Here is a 16831-nt window from a genome sequence, read left to right on the forward strand (position 1 = left end):
GAAATTTCTTTTTTTCAAAAAGTGGCATTTCTTGAAACAAACACTTTTGCTTCATTGGGATGATAGAAATAATATCCAACAGAGTTATTTGGATATCCTACAAAGTAGCACAAAGTGAATCTACTATCCAATTTGTCTCCCACTGTCTGCTTCACTTAAGCAGGACATCCTCATATTCTCATGTAAGAATATTTGGGAGTTTTTCCCATCCATATCTCATATGGGTTTTTATCCACTGCCTTAGTATAGACATTATTCAACAACATTGCCGCAGTTTTAAGCGCAAAGCCCCAAAACGATGTAGGCAATTCAGTGAATCTCATCATTGATCAAACCATGTCCAACAAGGTTCGCTTACAATGTTCAGAAACACCATTCAATTGTGGTGTTGCTGGTGGAGTCCACTGTGAGAGAGTCACATTCTCTTTTAGATAACCCAAAAATTCAGCACTCAAGTATTCTCCACTTCGATCAGATCGAAATGTCTTAATACTCTTTCCAGCTGGTTTTCTACTTCAGATCTGAATTCTTTGAACCTTTCAAATGCTTCAGATTTGTGTTTTATCAAATAAACACACTCATACCTCGAATGGTCATCAGTAAAGGTAATGAAGTAGGATTGCCTATATTTTATGCTAACACTTAGCGGGTCACAAACGTCTGTGTGGATCAAATCCAGTAGACCATGTGCACGTTCCACGTTTCCATTGAATGGAGTCTTAGTCATTTTTCCTTTTAGACAGGACTTACAAGCATGTAGAGAATTTATGTCTGACAAGTCAAACATGCCTTCTCCCACTAGCTTGTGCATCCTCCTTTGGGAAATATGACCTAGTCTAGCGTGCCATATTTGTGTGGGATTTGGATCATCTAACTTTCTTTTGTTTTTTGTTGAAATTATGTTTACTCGGACATTCACTTATCATTTCCAGAACATTTCTGGCACATATAATTTCTTATGTCCGGACTTCTTGCAGTGAAATAAATATGTTCTAACTTATCGGGCTTTGTAGGCCTTTTAAGTGTCTTTCAAAGTTTGCCTCTTATTGGGATTGTTTTTCTTGTGAGGGGCAGAACATTTCTTTCCCTTACCTTGTGGGCCATTTTCGTTTGACGAGAGGCCCATTAGAAAACAACGATTTTTCTTATTTTATGGTGATCTCATAATTTATAAGCATATTGACTAGCTCTTCAAGGCTATCAAATATCTTATTAAACTTGAAGTTCACCATAACCCCGTCAAATGAGGAAAATAAACACAACAAATTTATGTTATCAATTAACTCGTTAGGAATCACATATTCCAGGCCCACCACATTTTCAATAAGCCCAATCATATGTACACCACGCTCATGGGCCAGAGCCCCATCTTGCATGCATGTAGTCATGAGCTCCTTGAAAGTGGTGTGCATAGTTTCATGCACCATGCAACTCTTTCACGTGCATTCGAATGTCAGCAGCATTCAAAATTTCCTCAAACTGTCCCTACAGTTCATTTGACATAGAAGCGAGCACATCACACTTTAGCTTGCATACTATGGTCCCACCATCTTGCATGCATTGTCAGTTCAACAAGACTGGCATTAGTGTGTATGTCATTTTCTCTGAATTCAGAACAATTTTCCCAACCAGTCTTGAAAATTAGATTCGATTAGCTTGTTAATAATAAAAATTTATTACGCGACGAAATCGAAAATATACTGATACGAAAACAGAATAATAGTTGCTGATTATTTAAAATAATTTTAAGATATAAAATATGGATTTCATTTTATAAATTACCCTCCTACTATTTTGACATTTCCACCACCCTCTGATGAAAAAGGGAAATCGTATTTCCTTAGTAGGCACGTAGAGTCCAATTAGCCAATTATAATCCCGAATAATATCAGCCAATTATAATTTCTAAAAGGTAGAGTCCAATTGCATCCCTATGCAACCTTCCGCGTGTTTTGCCTCACGTTTAATAAGGACCCAATAATATGACGTCGTTTATTTTCGCGTGTCAAACCAACCCATCAATATTGAATTGTAGTAGACGGTCGCCATGAGTTCCCCCAATAATATGAGCCGAAGTCATGGGAGTTCCACTCAATTCACATCATATGTCCGGTGGAAGTCACAGCTTTCCGGCGTACAGGCCTCCCCAATAATATGAGCCAGACACTGTCCGCGGGTAGCGATCAACATGCAACCACAGTTGATGGAAGGCAAGGAAAAATTAAACTCCTTTAATTTTTACTTTTTCGGTTTGATATAAATTTTGAATCTTATTCAAAATTAGGGATTTTAATTTTAAAATTGTCTCACCATTTTAATTTAAAAATCGCGTGCCACGAGTTTGTATGTTTGCCGGATCCATGCAACAATATTATCTAATAATATACATACATGCATACTAATATATATCACATATATCATAATATGACATTCAACAATAAATAAGGATGATCGATCGCCAACACTATTAGATCCATGTGAGCCAGACATGGATCCAGGTCCAAAACCTAGGTGAATGCAGGGATGCAAATGCAACGATTACAAAAGCTTCCAATATTTTACATGTCTTCATCTTGATCATCGGACCCACCATCTTCCAGTCTTGATCTCCCACTATTTCTTATAATTACAATTAAATAGCCATGGCACATAAGGGATACATCTCATAGGGGTGGGAACGGGCCATAAACCAGGCCCACTTTAATATATCAAATATTAATAAAAAACCGAATAAAAAAGTAAAATATCCTAACATACACCTAACACATTGGTCAAGGCTCTCGATCATCCTTCATGCATTTAATATCAAATATTAACATCAATTAATTAAATAAATTTAATTAACTGATCAATCATATATCAAATAATTATTTCACAAGAAAATTATTAGTTTTCCAAAAATTAATTTCCAAAATAAAAATTGAACCAATTTTCAAAAATATCAATTTTACCCAAAAATTCGAAAAATCAAAAAATCGCACCCTAGGCCCAAACAATTCAAGCTCATTATTCAGCGCGCTTCCCCAGACGCTCCCGGGCATCCGCCCGCCCACTGCCCGCCCGCCCACTGCCCGAACGTTTCGGGCAGCGGCAGCGGCCCTGTGCGCGCAGAACGCGCACAGGCGCGCCGACGCCGCGCGCAGGCGTCCGGCGCCTGCGCTACCGCGGTGCGCGCAGGCGTCCGGCGCCTGCGCGCTGCCGTGCGCGGCCCTGCGCGCACGGACTGCCCGGAACAGTTCCGGGCAGATTTAATTTAAATTTTTTTTATTTCGAAAATCTGGAAAAAAAAATAAATTTTCGTGGTGCTAAATTTTCTGAAAAATTTTCTTGTGTGGTTAGAAATAAATTATTCAATATAAAACCATAAGATTTAGAAAAACCTTGGCTCTGATACCACTGTTGGATCTCGATTTTCTACACGACCAAACGCAGCGGAAGTTTTAAAATTTTTATTTATTTTGACAATCAAAATATGTTTTGAGCGCTCGTATGATTTTAACATAAACATTCATAGAGCGTTAAAGAATTATACCTTTGGTGAATTAATCACTGGACACCAACCGATCCGGTATAACAGATCTTCCTCTTGATGAATCCCTACGAACTTTCTTCAGGATCTCCTAATCCGGTCCACGACTGGAATAATTGTCCCTCTTCTAAATTGCACTAGAAATTTAGAAGAACTTTTGCGTAGAAATAGAACACGAACAAAAATCGACTCAACACAATAAGCCGAATTTATTCTTGGTTTTTGAGAAGAGATTTTCGAGAGAGTTTAATTAATTAATCAAAGTCCATTAATAACTTTAATTATTTAATATGTTGGACTTGTACTCATACAAGCCCATTAAACATACTCTCCCATCATATTTAATTTAATATTTAATAAACTCAACTTTTGAGCTTAATAAATTAAATACATTATAAATTCAAAATTTGAATTTAATATTACAAATTCAACTCCTTGAATTTACCACCTCCATAATTTAAAATTTAATAAACTCAACTTTTGAGTTTAATAAATTAAATCCTCAAATTTTATAAATTCAACTTCTTGAATTTATTCTCTCCAAATTTCAAAAATTCAAGTTCTTGAATTTACTATCTTATAAATTCAACACCTTGAATTTATTTTCTCAAAATTTAATTATCATAAATTCAACTCCTTGAATTTACTATATCATAATATAAATTCAATTCATTGAATTTATTATCTCAACGGGGACAAAATAATCCAGTACTTGTGTGACCCTCAATGGTTCAGGGATACAGCTAGCCGTGGGTTCACAACTTTTTGTGATTCAGAATAATATTTATTCTTATTCGGGCTTACCCTAGTTAGTCCCATTCTTTTCATCAACACCTTGATCAAGAATGTCAGAACTTATTTCTGATTGCACCCATCGGATCATGGTAAGAGCGTCTAGTAGCATCGCCCCATGATCCCCTAGGTATCACTGATAGTGCCTGCAAGAACCAATCGATTATGATTAGCGCACAGTACGGTCCCTTCATCTCATATATCCCGATCGAATTTGCAACCATTGGTTCATCGAGGGTTGCATAATAATTCGATAACTATGTGACAACTATAATAGTGGCATCGCGTGTACTATTTGGAGAACTCCTTCTCCAACGTACATCTCGTACTCTGGCCAGAGATTTCATGCACTATTATTTCATTAGGTCACATAGGATATCCACACCCGTAGGTGAGCGGTGAATCCCCAACTACAATGCACTGGCTCCTATATGTGTCGCAACTGTACCCAACCTCGCCACCCGATGACTCTCCTGGAGCCGGTAAACGAGTCAAAGCACAGCCCTAGCATATAGAGCCTCAGTGTTGTCCCGGGTCGTAAGGACTAATGGTGTACAATCATAACCACGGACTTATCCTCTCGATGAATGTAACCACTTGGAAAGTCCGAGGGAGGGTTGTTCGGTATAATCATCATATGACTACCCATCTACATGTTTGGACATCTCCATGCCCTTACCAAGAAACGCAGTACACAACATCACAGATGCTAGTCTCGAGCTCAAGCGACCTTTATCCCTGTTTTAGGCGGCTGAATCGACTATGAACGAATTTAGAATATGCAGTGTTTACAAATGAGTTTCAACATCGAATTACGATTCATTTGTATTAAAGCATAATCAAGGACTTTATCTATGCTGTTTGCATGGGTATACAGATAAAGTATAACAAGACCATAAAATGTTAAATTATATTAAAATAAAGATTGTTTATTTCACTTGAGTCAATAAATTCCCTAGCTAACCGTTGGCTTGCAGGGCATCTACTCTAACAAACATCTACAGAAGACAAATAAATTACTCTATCATCGAGCAATCACACTCCCAACGCACCTGCAATCATTCAAAGCTTTTCATTTTCTATATTAAATAGAAATACTAAATTTAAAATCTTTTTGCCAGCGCGAGAGGTAACATAGCTTCTCAACAGCATAAATAGCACACAATTGAACGAAAGAAACAACTTTGGCATTAATAAATCATAACCTGATGTTGTTAAAAAAAAACCCCATAAACTGATCAGTACAGCATTCCAACCATGCCTAAATTTCATGAGAATGTGTATGTCTATGTATGAGAGCTCCTTGAAAGTAAGGTTGAGCTTGGATTTAAGCATCTTATTGAAGGGAAGGATTTGATTTTGGGAAAAAAATTGACAGATTTATATATATATATAAATTGATATGGAGTCCATTTGAAATCTAATTGAAGGATTTGATTTTGGGAAAAAATTTGTCAGATTATATATATATAAAACTTGATATGAAGTCCATTTGAAATCTAATTGAAGGATTTGATTTTGGGAAAAAATTTGACAGATGATGTATATATATATATAACTTGATATGAAGTCCATTTCAAATCTAATTGAAGGATTTGATATTGGGAAAAAATTTGACAGATGAAATATATATATATATATATATATATATATATATATATAAAATTTGACAGATGAAATATATATATATATATATATATATATATATATATATATATATATATACTAGAAATAACGCACGTCTGTTGCACGTGAAAAACATATGTTGAAGTAATTAGAATTTGAAATAAAATTAGTTAACTCGACAAAAGATAATGATAATAGTATTGTAAATTTTGAAAATTCGTGTTAATTAACATATGTAACTAATTTGGAAAAAAAAACATATCTTTTTAATTTTAAAAAAAGATTTGGACTACTAAAATTTTCTCATATCTTTTTTATTATATTGTTTTTTTTTTTGTTTGTCATATTCTTTCAATAATACATATATTTTATTACAATATTCAATTCTTACAATCTTTTTTGACAATCATTGATATGAAATTTTTATTTACAATGTTGTTTGATTATTATTTTCTTTCATGTAAAGCGACAACAATTTTTACTGAATGTTTTTACTTTCTTAGTCACCTTTAATTTATTACATTTATACTTGATAACATATAAACTACACATTATTATTAAGGGTGAGCAAAATTTCGATTAAACTGAATTAACCGACCGAACCGAGTCAATTCGGTTTGGTTATTTCGGAATTCGGTTTTCAAATTAAAAAATTCGGTTAATTCGGTTCAGTTACGGTTTTTAAAATTTCGAAATCGGCTAACCGAATTAACCGATATAATAAATACTATTGTTTAATACATTTTTATTATTTATCAAATTTAATATATATTTTTTAATTTTTGATTTTAAAATCAGCCCTAATTCTAAAGAGAAATTAGTGATGTATGTGATTTTATGTTTTTATGCATTTTTGTAGGCTGTAGTGTTCAAAAAAATTATATATATAATTAAAATTAAATCACAATTTTTTTTAAAACTAATCGGTAATTCGGACACCAACCGAATTACCGATTTTAATTCGATTCGATTTTCATCGGTTATGAAAATTAATTCGGTGGGTTTGGTTATTGTTAAATATTTCGGTTCGGTCCGGTTATGACTAATTACCGACCGAATGTTCACTCCTAATTATTATAACGATCTATCATCACATAAAAAGTATTGATGGATTGATTTAAAAAAATATTGATTAAATGTTGTCATTTATTTGTAATTTATAATAATAATAATTTTGACAATAAATCATCTTTTTACTGACTCTTATGACACTTATTTTAATATTTCATATTAACTTATAAGTATAATTAGCACAATCAAATTACTAATTTCATATTGGTATTATCTTCAGAAAAATAATATATATAATTTTTCTAATTGTTTAAATATCTTAACAGGAACATTTGTGTACCCTTATCTTGAGAAAAAATCATTGCATTTATAAAGTTTGAATGATAAATATAACTTTAAAGTATACATTTAATTTGAAAACTGAATTCATTATATGACAAACTCTTCTTTCATTTCTATTTTTTTGTGTAACCCAAAAGAGTTAATATTTTTTCTCTTTTATCTTCTCCAACTCACTGCAAAAAGTTATTAAAAAATATTTATATCTAGAAAAATAATTTTATTTTTTTCTTGTCTATATATTTTGTTATATATGAACATATATTCAACTTCATTATCTTAATTGTCATATATCTTTACTATATAATTTGTGTACTTTGAAGATGAGTAAATTCATTTTGTAATTTTTTATTACCTGGACTTAGGTTGATATATTAATATGTAATATACATAGATATAAGAATTTTCAAATTCAATTTATTCACAATTATTTTTCATAACAAAGGCTAACTCAAAATAATAAAAATTAGGATTTATAATTATTTTAAATATGATATAAAAATAATATGTGGAAACTTTTTTTGACATTTTGGTTGCAAAATGCAGTGATAAATGTATGTATGTGCACTATTTCATTGTGACAATTATAACTTTATTTAAATATCTTATTTCTCACTCAAAGATAAAATTTTTTTATTTCTTATTTTGATCATCGACAAATTCAATATTTCATTTAAATATTTTTGTTAATAATATTTACATGAGTTTTATTGTATATTTATCCAATTTGAATGGTATAAATTATAATTCAATATATAATAATATTTGAAAACTGTAGAATGCTTCTAAAAAATCGAGTAACATATAAGGGATCAATTCAAAACTAAAAGCTGATGCAACATGTTTCTTCTAGCTTTACAATCGAATAATGTAGGATCGAGCGTTTGTCCCTTTACCAAAAGCTATAACTAATAGTAACTATGCAAGTCAAATCTTTAAATCATACAATAACTCAAGCGCCTACCCACCGTGGACAATTATTGTACCAGACAATCTATCTCCTAATAATTGCACCAATTGCAATCAATGAAAACCAAAACCAATAGATTATGGTAACAGTGCAAATCAAACATTTCAAATAGTACAACAACTCAAACACAACATTTCAATCACTCCACCCAACATGATCAATTATTGTACCCAACAAATAAATTTATGCAAATAACCTTTTACTATATCATATGAATTTATAAGACATTTGAGTAGAATATATACTAGATATTCTACATAAGTAGTAGAGAAAAAAAACATTTTTCATCTATTTGAAAATTTATATTTTAAAATAAAAGAAAAAAATCAGAATATATATATATATATATATATATATATATATATATATATATATATATATATATATATATATATCATGTTGACAAAATCCCGAAACCCATATTGAAAGTTGAATTAATACATTCATATTCATCATTAAATTCTACTATTTAATTTTAATAGATTTAACATGTTTATCAACTAAAAATATTGAAAGAATTGTTTATACAATTTAATAAAAAAAAGTCAAAGTACATCATTTTCTGATTCCGAATAACGATCACATTATTATTATGTTACAATGATAAATAAATTATTATTTTTAGTTTATCTTCACAGTCTTTACCTCAATAAACACATTTTTCGAATGTAGGACTGTTAAATTTAAAATTGACATTAGATAATTATAGTATTAATTCTAATATTCTTTTTTTATTCTTCTAAAAACATTACTTTTTCTATCTTCAAATATATTACCCTATTTATTATTGTATACAAAGTATAATAATTATTTGGATAATTGATCACATTTAAGATTAGATGTTTAGAAAAAATTCTAATAAATCTTTGAAGTCCAATAGATGATGATTAAATTTGAAATCAAGAGAAAAATTAAGAAAATGTAGAACACTACAGTGCATGAACTTTCGCTTTGTACATTGACAAAACATAAGGTGATATCAAGTGAGATACTTATATATATATAAGTCTCATTCAACTTAACTCATTATAATATTTTTATTAACTCACTTTATCCTTCGTTTTTACTTCACTAACTTTCCAGTGTGACTCATTCAAGCATTAACTTTTTTATTTTTTTTAGTACATAGTGGCCTCCACTCTCGCCGAATTCAATCTTTAGAAATTGGTATTAGTAGTTTATAAGTAATAGACAATTATTAGTTTTTATTTTCTGCCTTTTGATTAATTTTTTATGTTCTACCTAATTCATTTTTAGAATTTTTATAATCACGATTAGAAGTGTTGCATGCATACAATATAAAATTAATATATTTTAAAATGTTGATATTGAAGTGTCGAATAAATGTATTAAATCATTATTTAAGAATTTTTAGAAAAACAATATACATCATAATCCAGATTTAAAGATTAACATACAAATAAAGAATTGCGATGAATATTTTATAAAGTAAATGATGTTAGCCCAAACAGATTAAATATGATTATTGTCAATGAATTTTTTTTAATTAATTAGAAAATGTTCAGCAAATGCGCTGAATTAATTAGAATGTTTTCAATATAGTATGTCGATAAATGTTTTTTCATAAGAGTTAGTGATTGAGTCCTTATGAACATTTAAAAAAATGTGTCTTTAGTTATATTAACAGTGTTTTATAATTTAAAATATTAAATAAAACAAATTATCAAGATAAAAAATTAATTAAGAAATTCAAGAATATGTAATTACTCAATTAGTTTAATTGACACGCTCTTTAGTTTGCTGATTTAATAGATGATAAATCCACAATCACTGAGTTTGACAAGCATTCTTATAGAATAAAATACAATTATAATAAATTACTTGATTGTATATGTAATAAAATTTTGTATATTTCATATATGTTTGATTTATTTCATTTATAAGGTTGAAATTTTATATATTATGGTATAAGATTTGTGATACATCTTAACATCGATAAATTCACTAAAAATTTATATATTAATTTTCGCTACCATATAATTCTGGTTTCGCCCCAGACTTTAATTTTTGCATTCGTTTGTTTGAATTTATTGTTCCTCATTTTACCAAGACTCATAATATGTCAAACATGAAAGTGAAATATTAATTTAAAGAGAAGATAATATTTATATATTGTAATAAATATATTTACCCATCACGATACTGATAAAACTAACTTAAAAATAATATGTTGACGAACATATTGTCAGGAATCCAAAAATACAACTCAAATGTCAACTTTGACACTCAATTTTGAGTAACTGCCAAATTGTCTCAACAACCCACAATTTTTGGACAAGATAGTAACATCACAATTTTGAAATCAAAATGATATTTTCTATTCTATATCAAGAATTCATGATTGAGAATCGATAATATTAGATATATTGATATTTAATATAAACTCGTGCGAGCTCATTTAGGCTCACCTTTAAATGAGTCGAAAAATTTCAATCCAACTCACTCAGACTGTTTGGCGGTGCAGGCCAAACCGACAGACCCAACCCACATTGACGGCTCAAATCACAACGATCTTTTACCGTGTTTTATTTAAATAATTTATAAATATAAGCCGCAAAAAAATTTTGGTTGCAAAAATTTTTAATTTAAACACATAAATTCTAGCAAACTGTCACATAAGGACATAGAAAAAAATTAATAAGACACCAAAGAAAATTCACAATTCGAGAATGAGTTATTTCTAAATTTTAATTAAATTAATTTACATAATGAAAAGATAAATAAAAAATCTAAATCATTGAATTAAAATAACATATTACAATGTGGGATAGACATAAAAAAACCAAATACTAATTTACATAATGAAAATATATCATTAGATAAAAATAACATATTATAATGTGGGTAGACATAAAAAATTAAATACTAATTATCACACATATTTAAAATATAAATAAGGAGAAAAAAGACACATTTAAAGTCACATATTTATATACTTTAATTAAGTTAATTTACATGGAGATTGAAGTGACATGTTTATATATATATATATATATATATATATATATATATATATATATATATAACTTGATATGGAGTCCATTTGAAATCTAATTGAATTTGTCCAACCAAGCAACTCAAGGAAAATGGAATCATGATTTGAAAGCCATCATCACCTCAAATCCAAAGATCGAATCACAACTGAAAGTTGTTGTAATGACTTGAATCTTTATTTCGAATGAATTACAAGTTAAGATATGATTAAATATTAGTTAATTAAGTATTATTAAAAAATTGATATTTCAGAATCAATTTGTTGAGATCTATCGAATTTAAAATAGACAATTCAATCTATTTCAGATTACATTATCCCGACAAATCCAATTAGATGAATGAGATTCTAACACGCGACAGATAAGATTGATTTCAGATTTTCTGAACTAATATGTAGTAGCCTATAAATAAAAGTTGGTTTCATTTGACTTAAAAAAATCTTTTGGTATCGTGATCTAACTTACCTAAAATACCTTCAAGTGCAATGTATATGTTAGTTGCATGCATGGACTAATTTTTCAATAATGAAATTGATATTTTCAAGAAATTTGTGGCAAAATATAATGTTTTGGTATATTTGTTTTTTAATGTTAAAAATCATTATCATTATCTAGTTAAAAAATCTACCATCAAACTAACTAATTTGGAACCGATTTGGTGATATTAATATCTTACTATTTACTAAAATACTCTCAAATTTCCTTTTTTTTTAGCTTCCGTCCAAATTTATCTTCAATAATACATAATTATTTTTCCGATATTGTTTATAAATCATCATATCTTTGATGAACTTATCCAAATCCTTGAATTTTCTAATAATTTATTTAATTTGATCCAAATTGTTGTAATTATTAATATTTTAACTAAATCCAAATTTTAAAATAAAGAATTATTACACTTAAATGATATATAAAAGTCAGATTATTATATAACACACCGTGTGCTGGGTATATATAGTGTTCATCACGTGCCATACTAAATTTTTTGATGTTTGATAATTTTTTCATAAAAAATATATATTATTTTAATAAGATATGATACATATATATTATGGATTATATAAGATTTACTGAGATAATTTGAATTTTTAGATAAATTAGACATAAGCTAGAAAAAAAGAAAGAAAATGATGGAGATATATACAAATAGTATTGATAAACCACACCAACAAAGTCAGCTATCAAATATTACGTATTGTAAAACTGTAGTAAATTTAATTATATAATATAGAAGTATAAATATATTATGGAATATCTAATCCACCAAATTAATTTTATAAAATGCGATGGGTTTTTTTTTTCTCCTCAATTTTTTTGCTTTCTGGGAAGATTGTAGTAAATTTTTTTCTCTTGGTTGCAATTGGGATTTGGATCCTCTACTGTGTTGAAAACAAGTGCTGTGTATTTTTTACATGAATCATCTTGTTTAATCTGACAATATTTTAAATTTATCTCATATGGTGTGATGTCCACAAGATGATCACGTGATCATCTCATGTAAAAAATACACAGCACCAAATGCTGTGTTTTCAACACAGGAGAGATCCAATCCTTGAAATTGAAAGTGGCATACAAATCGGACTTGAGTAGTGGAAACACTAAAATTCCTCCAGCAAATATAATCACAACCAACCTTGCTTTTCTCACCATCTTTGTATCTCTATATATATATATCTAGCATGATGCAGATTCTGAGATCTCCCTATACTTTCTTCCTAACAAATCTGACTCTCAAAGTTTGAGAGTTAGATAACAACAATAACAATGGAAGAAGGAGGCCAAGATCGCCGTGATGCCCACAGCGGTGTTGAAGACGACGGCGTGGTGGCAATCGAACGGGCTTTTGTGGATACCGCTATCCCGCCATGGTGGAGACAGATAACGTTCCGTGCAATGGCGACGAGTCTTCTGCTGAGCATTGTTTTCAACGTAATCGTTTTGAAATTGAACCTGACGACTGGAATTATTCCGTCGCTTAACGTGGCTGCGGGACTTCTGGGATTCGCGATGATCAAGACTTGGACGGTTCTTATCGAGAAATGCGGTCTTCTTAAGCAGCCATTTACAAGGCAGGAAAATACCGTCATACAGACGTGTGTTGTTGCATCTTCCGGCATCGCTTTTAGCAGTATGTGTTGCAATATATATTTACATGTTATACATGTGTGTGTGTGTGTGTGTGTGTGTGTTCTTGTATATATTTATATCATGCATGTGGTGGTTACCCTGATGGGTTATTAATTGTGTGCTTTGCAGGTGGAACAGGGAGCTATTTGCTTGGAATGAGCCCAAAGATTGCAGCTTTGGCAGATGCTGGAAATACTCCAATCAATGTGAAGCCACTCTCTCTTGGATGGATGATGGGTTTTCTCTTTGTTGTTAGCTTTGTTGGTCTATTCTCAATTGTACCTCTGAGAAAGGTTAACATGATTCCTTCTTATTAATTTATATATGTAGTGTATGACACCCTTATGGAATAAGATATATGTATTGGTTATAAAATTTCTTAAATTTGAATGTTTAGGTGATGATCTTGAAGTACAAATTGACATATCCAAGTGGAACTGCAACAGCATACCTAATCAACAGTTTCCACACCCCTAAAGGAGCGAAACTTGCAAAGAAACAGGTGTGGTCCCTTTTCAAATCATTTGTTGCTAGCTTTCTGTGGGCATGCTTCAAGTGGTTTTTCGCCGCCGGCGATGGTTGTGGATTCGATAGCTTCCCTACGTTTGGTCTCCAAGCATTTAAGCAGAGGTTTGGCTTATGTTAATCATTCTTCAAACTATATGGATTCTATGATATTTTAAAGTTTCTGTATTTGCGTTTACTCTTTTCATGTGATCTGAGTGAGAACTTCATATATTAATAATGATTCTTGCAGGTTCTACTTTGATTTCTCAGCTACATATGTTGGAGTTGGTATGATTTGCCCTTACATGGTTAATGTATCACTACTTATTGGTGCCATTCTTTCTTGGGGAATAATGTGGCCTTTAATTGAATCCAAGAAAGGCAGCTGGTACAGCGCTGATCTTAAAGCAAGCAGTCTTCATGGAATTCAAGGATACAGGGTAACTTCGAAAACCGTCCTTGCGATTAGTTGCCCAAGAACTTTGATTAATGATCATTTGAATTTTCTTGAACAGGTTTTTCTTGCTATTGCAATGATGCTTGGTGATGGATTATTTCATGTCGTCTACATGGTTTTAGTGACAGTTAAAAATTTTGCCAAACAACAGTCTGATAAGAAATCGCTCACGGACGACGAAGCAGATGGGCAGACTGAAAATTTTGATGATAAAAGGCGAACAGAGTACTTCTTGAAAGATCAAATCCCAAATAAAGTTGCTGTAGCTGGATACCTTATATTGGCAGGCATATCTGTTGTATTAGTACCTGTGATATTCCATCAGCTAAAATGGTATCACATCCTTTTAGCCTATACGATCGCACCGATCCTCGCCTTTTGCAACGCCTATGGTTGTGGCCTAACTGACTGGTCTCTGGCTTCAAACTACGGGAAACTCGCCATCCTTATTTTCAGCTCATGGGTCGGCGAAGAACATGGAGGGGTTCTTGCTGGGCTTGTTTCCTGTGGAGTGATGATGAGCATCGTGTCAACTGCTTCAGATCTTATGCAAGACTTCAAGACGGGTTACTTGACATTGTCGTCTCCACGTTCCATGTTTTTCAGCCAAGTGTATGGAACCGTGCTCGGCTGCATTACATCGCCCCTCATCTTCTGGTTCTTCTACAAGGCATATGACGTTGGTGACCCGGAAGGCTCGTACCCTGCTCCATACGCCTCGATATACCGCGGAATCGCGCTCTTGGGGGTGGAAGGCTTATCTTCGCTTCCCAAGAATTGCTTGACACTCGCTATCTTATTTTTTGTCGCAGCAGTGGTGATCAATATTTTGATTGAGGTCCTGAAGAGTTGTGAAACCAAGTACAAGATTTACAGGTTCATACCGAGCCCAATGTGCATGGCAATCCCGTTCTACTTGGGGGCATATTTCGCCATAGATATGTGTGTTGGGAGTTTGATTCTGTTCATATGGGAGAAGAAGAACAAGAAACACGCGAAAGATTACGCACCGGCTGTTGCTTCCGGATTGATCTGTGGGGATTCACTTTGGGGAGTTCCTGCTGCTATATTGGCTCTGGCAGGGATCAATTCCCCTATTTGCATGAAGTTTTCATCTGGATGAGTCTTTCCTAAAATGCTTTAGCAAAGCCGTAGATTACATCAGATGACATTTGTATTTAATAACATATATTTTAAATAATTTATTTATTCGGTTAAGAAAATTATTTATTTCTTCTCATTGACTTTAATTTATTGAATAAATTGACTACGTATCTATGTTATTTTATAAAAAATCTGACGTCTAGAACATATCACCTTTGTTTTCCATGTTATCGTTACACCAACATTTTTTCTCAAAATTTTGACAACTTATTTTCAATATTACCTTACTCAAATTACACTATAACCTCTCACTAATTTCTATCAATTATTATTAAATTAAAAATAAAATTAAGTATTTATAAAATTAAAAAAAATATTATATAAATTATTATTATAGTTTTACAAAAAAAATGTGTGTGCATAATTTATTAGTAATTTATAATACTTCTCACAATACTTGCATATATATAACTTTACTTTTAAAACCTTTATCTGATTAAATTTCATTTCATGTATTTCATATGCGCCAAGATTCTATTGCAGTGAATTTGAGTACAGAACCTGTAACTTCAATGCGAATTTTAGTTTTCTTAGACTCTGATTCAGACCTCGATTTCTGAATATGATTTGTAGAATTTTGAGTTGGATGTTTAAGCGCCGTTTAAGCAGCTGATCATTTGAATCACCGAGCTATAAGATATCATTAAAAAACGTATGCTCACCATATTTTCAGCTTTGTTAATTCGCATTTCAACATTCAAAACTTGCAACTTGAACAAGCAACTGCACAATTTTGTTATCATCAAAATCAAGATTGTTAGCATTCTGAAATCCAGCGATCTCAGTATAGTTTGAATTCTCGAATGACAATGTATCTCACGTACGTCCTAAGAGTATAAGTTTATATATACAAAGTTTCCCGAGGAATGATCCTCTACAGTGCATAATATGATGATGTGCACTATAGAACCGTAAGATCATGGACACACTTTTCTTATGGTCTTCTAGGATTGGGTAAAATCTCTTTTCGAGTTGATTGTTCAATCAGAGTGAGTTACTTCAAGTCAAATGAAAATGATACGTACCAAACAAGATATTATTAATTAATTATTATTTTTCATCTTATCATATCATTTTTTTATAGTTACAATATAATTTATCATTTTTTGTGATTCAGTCTCATTAACCTAACAATGTAAGGAAGCCAAATTATACATTGGGAAAACAACAATATTAGTAATTTATATTTGTATTTATTTGATTTTGATCATTTATGTTGTCGAATTTCAATTTTGGCTCGTTATCTTTGTTATTTTTGCAATTTTAGTCTTTTTACGACGTGACGTTGATGTAGA

The 16831-nt window shown here is 31.2% G+C and overlaps 1 protein-coding gene across 1 annotated transcript; it reads left to right on the forward strand.

Moving 5' to 3' along the window:
• The first annotated feature begins 12972 nt into the window (after nucleotides 1–12972).
• LOC142555396 (putative metal-nicotianamine transporter YSL7) lies at nucleotides 12973–15640 on the forward strand. Its single transcript, XM_075666241.1, has 5 exons — nucleotides 12973–13409; nucleotides 13538–13701; nucleotides 13806–14038; nucleotides 14166–14355; nucleotides 14431–15640. The coding sequence occupies exons 1-5, from the start codon at nucleotides 13046–13048 to the stop codon at nucleotides 15493–15495; spliced, it is 2016 nt and encodes a 671-aa protein (XP_075522356.1). The 5' UTR covers nucleotides 12973–13045; the 3' UTR covers nucleotides 15496–15640.
• Nucleotides 15641–16831: the final 1191 nt, after the last annotated feature.

This window comes from Primulina tabacum, chromosome 9, assembly GCF_025594145.1.
Source record: "Primulina tabacum isolate GXHZ01 chromosome 9, ASM2559414v2, whole genome shotgun sequence".
Lineage (NCBI taxonomy): Eukaryota > Viridiplantae > Streptophyta > Magnoliopsida > Lamiales > Gesneriaceae > Primulina > Primulina tabacum.